This window comes from Benincasa hispida, chromosome 8 (assembly GCF_009727055.1).
Source record: "Benincasa hispida cultivar B227 chromosome 8, ASM972705v1, whole genome shotgun sequence".
NCBI lineage: Eukaryota > Viridiplantae > Streptophyta > Magnoliopsida > Cucurbitales > Cucurbitaceae > Benincasa > Benincasa hispida.
In genome coordinates this window covers 31,903,040-31,907,648 of record NC_052356.1, presented here as the reverse complement: position 1 = coordinate 31,907,648, position 4,609 = coordinate 31,903,040, and the positions used below count along the sequence as shown (strand labels likewise).

The 4,609-nt window shown below is 28.4% G+C and overlaps 1 protein-coding gene across 1 annotated transcript; it reads left to right on the top strand.

The window, feature by feature from the left end:
* Positions 1-650: 650 nt before the first annotated feature.
* Positions 651-3,024, top strand: LOC120084013 (berberine bridge enzyme-like 18). Its single transcript, XM_039039918.1, has 2 exons — positions 651-1,539; positions 2,261-3,024. The coding sequence occupies exons 1-2, from the start codon at positions 651-653 to the stop codon at positions 3,022-3,024; spliced, it is 1,653 nt and encodes a 550-aa protein (XP_038895846.1).
* Positions 3,025-4,609: the final 1,585 nt, after the last annotated feature.

The window sequence follows — 4,609 nt, the reverse complement described above, 5'->3', positions numbered from 1 at the left end:
ATCCCCATTCGGGGATAAGTTTCCATAGAAAAATTTATCGTTTATATTTTTATTTTTATAATTTATTTATTTAAAATAATTAAAATTTGATATTTATATTAAAATTGCAAATATTTTAGACAATAAATTAGTATTATTATTGTTTTATGGATTTAAATTAATAATTAAAGAACATTTTATATTTTCTATTGTAAATTTAATATAAAGTTAAAGTTAGATATATTGTGAAAAAAATAAAAACAAAAGAAATTAATAAAACATTACCCACTCCGATCGTAGGGATTTTTGTCAACCTTCAGTTGCGTTTGAATCAAGAACCGAATCAAACCAAATTGATTTGATTAAATAATTTAGATCTTAATGAAGATCGAATCGAACCAATACTTTAATTTCTTACACTCAATATGGGACCAAAAATATTAATGCATAGATCCATTTGAATATTATTATGAGATTTAGTATCTCTTTTAGTTCTATATTCAATAATGCACGCGTCTTCACGTGCATATTAAAATAAGTTCTGAACATAAAAAATTCATTAAATCGATTCAGATCAATCACTTTGTTCATCAAGAAGCTCAACTACACGATAACCATCCACTTTTCTCTATAAATAATTCATCTTTTCAATACACAAAGAAACAATAGCGATGGAGTGTTTTCCATTAACAGCCCCTTTAGGTCGAATTGCCTTTATTATTTTTATTGTTCTAACCACAACCACAACTTCATTTTGCACTCAAGAATCCGACTCTTTTGTTCAATGTCTCTTTGATTATGGGTCTCTAAATACACACCCAATTTCTGATGTCATTTACACTCCCATCAACTCTTCCTATTCTTCAGTCTTGAATTTCTCCGTTCAAAATCTCAGATTTTTAACTAAAAAAACCCCAAAGCCACTCGCCATAATCACTCCCTCACATGTTTCACACATTCAAGCAGCGGTCATTTGTTCCAAATCCCATGGCCTTCAAATTCGAACTCGCAGCGGCGGCCATGACTTTGAGGGCCTTTCTTACATCTCCGACGCCCCATTTATCGTCGTTGACCTAATAAATCTCAGATCCATCGCAATTGACGTTGAAAACGAGAATGCATGGGTTCAATCTGGCGCAACTCTAGGTGAACTCTATTATAGAATTGCTGAGAAAAGCCAAACACTAGCATTCCCGGCTGGCTCTTGCTCGACGGTAGGCGTCGGCGGGCATTTGAGTGGCGGTGGATATGGGTGGTTGATAAGGAAATATGGACTTGCGGCTGATCATGTGATAGATGCTTACTTGGTAGATGCTAATGGGAAGTTGCATGATAGAGAGTCAATGGGGGAGGATCTGTTTTGGGCCATCAGAGGCGGCGGCGGAGGTAGCTTTGGGATCGTCGTGTCTTGGAAGGTGAAGCTGGTTCGGGTTCCGGCCACGGTTACAGTTTGTGAAGCTAATAGAACTTTGGAGGAAGATGTAATGAAGCTAATCCATGAATGGCAATATGTGGCTCCCAAATTGGATGCCAATCTTTTGCTTGGCATTAGTTTGACTGGTAACTATTATCAAACACTTTCCTTTCACTACTTACTCCAATCTCTTTTGTTTCCTAAAACTAAGAAAACCATCCCATCATATATTACCATAAATTCTTCTTATTTTTTTTTAAAAAATATTTTCTTTATTGACGTGTGATTCGATGAAATATACAAAAATGAGTGTATCAAGATGCATCTAAAAACTACTCACAATAAAATAATATCTGACAATACTTATTTAGTCACTAATTAGTGACCACCATTAAGAATATTACATTTTTAAAATATATATATTTTTAAATAACCAAATTAATTTCAATCTTCATTTTTATTTGACAATTTTTTAATCAAAATATCAGCATGACATTTCATTCATTAAATTTCATAAAATTTAATCATAAATTTGTATTAAAAAAGTTTCATCGTTTATTAAATTTATATTGAAATCTTAAAAATAGAGATAAAAAAAGGAAAGGAATATTTTTAAAAATATAGAGACCAAAATCACATATAGTTGAAAGTCAAGTAGTATTTTAACATATATTTTACAATATAGAGGTACTAAATGCAATTTTAAATTTTGTTTCCGATTGATGTTAAATAATTTCAATAATTGTTCTCGAGTCAACTCATGTGACAAGGTAAGAATCATTTGAAATTAAACAAACATCTTTTTAATTCAATGCATGATGACCTATATATGACTCGATCTCAATTTTTGATGACGTATATAAAAAGGTGGGAAGGTAACCGAAGATGAAGAAGGCAAAATAAACCCAATAGCTTCATTTGTAGCGCAGTTTCTTGGAAAAGCAGAAGAACTTATGACAATCTTGAAACCAACTTTCTCTCAATTGGGTTTAAAAAGAGAAGATTGCTTAGAAATAAGTTGGATTGAATCAGTTCTATTGATGGGTTGGTTTCAAAAAGAAGATCCAATTGAAGTTTTGCTCAATAGAACACGTCTTTATAGTGAAATCTCTAAGATCAAATCCGACTATGTTAAGGAACGTATTCCAAAGGCTTCAATTAAGGGTATGTGGGAAAGGTTAAAATCTCAAGATGTAGAATTAGCACAAATTATGTTTGTTCCTTATGGAGGGAGAATGAGTGAAGTTTATGAGTGGGAAACTCCTTATTCACATAGAGGTGATTATATGTATCTAATTGGGTATATTGCGAAGTGGAAAAATGGAACCGTGGAGGCGGAGAAAAGACATTTGAATTGGATACGAGAGATCTATGATTACATGACTCCTTTTGTATCAAATTCACCGAGGGTAGCATATGTTAATTATAGAGATCTTGACATTGGAACGAACAATAAGTATGATAAGACAAGCTACAAGCGTGCTAGGAATTGGGGGATGAAATATTTTGGGAACAATTTTGATAGGTTGGTGTATATTAAAACTAAGGTTGATCCTTCTAATTTCTTTAAACACGAGCAAAGTATACCTATTCTTACTGGCATCACTGAAGAATTTTTTAGTGCATTGTAATTTCTAATCTATTTGTTGTACTAAAAAATTGAGAACTATGTTCTTGTGTTTTTTTTAAAGTTTCAATTTTATCTCTCTTATGTTCAGACGTATTTCTTAATAAAATGTTTTTATCCAATAGTTCTCTTGAAATTTTGTCTAATTTGATTGATATATAACATATGATAAAGATATTGAATACTTTTTGTATAATCTTAAGCTTGGTATTGTACCCTTCAAAAGAAAATAAAAATATAGAAAAAATTGCAAAATTCATCTTTAAAATATGATTGTAGTTACAATTATACCCCAAACGTTCAATTGTAATAATTAACCCCCAAATATATATAATTATTAAAATTGGATCCTTTAAACTTACATAATTATATAAATTGTAACAATTGTATAAGATGAAACTCTTCTTCCGTGTGTCATCAACTCTTCGATTAATACCTAAAGCTTCAAAATTTTCAATTTTCTCAGTGAAAACACTGAGTGTTGCTCTAAATGCTCCATATATGTATAACAAATAAATAATCATGTGAAAGCACCTAAATTCATACAAAAAACTTTTTTTTTTCAGTCTAGAAATTAGACTACTTTTTATATGATTGAGATTTAAAACTTCTCTAACTACTTAAAAAACATATGGAAAATTATTGTTTTGATTAAATGTATTTAAATTTTTAGCTATATAAAAATTAAATTGGATTATTAATCAATTTGTCAATAATCATATTTGTATTACTTAAAAAAAAAAAAAGAAAAAAAAAAAGAAAAAGAAAGAAAGAAAAAACATTGCGTTGAATGGCAACCAATCTTTAATACTTTTCAGTATTTTCTCGTTTTAATTTAAATAATATCCATTAGAATCATATATATTTATCTTGGTTAAAAATCATTTTTAATCTTTAAATTTTCATAAGTAATAATTTAGTCCTAAACTTTATTTGTAACGATTTAGTTCCTGAACTTCTAATTTTGTAACAATTTAATCCTTAAACTTTACTATGTAACAATTTATTCCTTATATTTTAAAATTTATAATGATTTAATCTTTATTGTAGAAATTAGTGTGAAAATTTGAGACTTCTTACCTAAATAAATCAATAAATTAATTAGACTCAATAATTTTATAAAATACAAAGTTTACATCATAAAATAATAAAAATTGACATCAAATATTGATGATCTTTTCTATATTGGGGACTAAATTGTTACAAATTTGAAAGTAAAATGATTAAATTGTTACATACCAAAGTTCAGAGACTAAATTGATTTAAACTTTAAAGTATAGGAACTAAATCGTTACAAATAAATGTTTAGGAATTAAATTATTGCCTTTATGAAAGTTTAAGAACCAAAAATGTTTTTTAACCATTTATATTTATTTACTTACTAAATCATAAATAATTGAACGACTATTTTAATTATAATATGTTTTTTACGTGTCATTGAGATTTAGCAACCAAAAACTGATTAAAAATTAATAAAATAATTCAATAATTTAAATACTTATCTTATTTATTAAATTAAACATCGATGGAACTTTAAAAAATTAGGAAATATTTGAACAATTGTTTGATGAAGATATTTTTTTATTTAA

Coding starts and splice junctions, on each gene's coding strand:
- LOC120084013 (XM_039039918.1), top strand. CDS start 651: ATGGAGTGTTTTCCATTAACAGCCCCTTTAGGTCGAATTGCCTTTATT. Junction 1,540..2,260: donor GCTTGGCATTAGTTTGACTG/GTAACTATTATC, acceptor GTATATAAAAAG/GTGGGAAGGTAACCGAAGAT.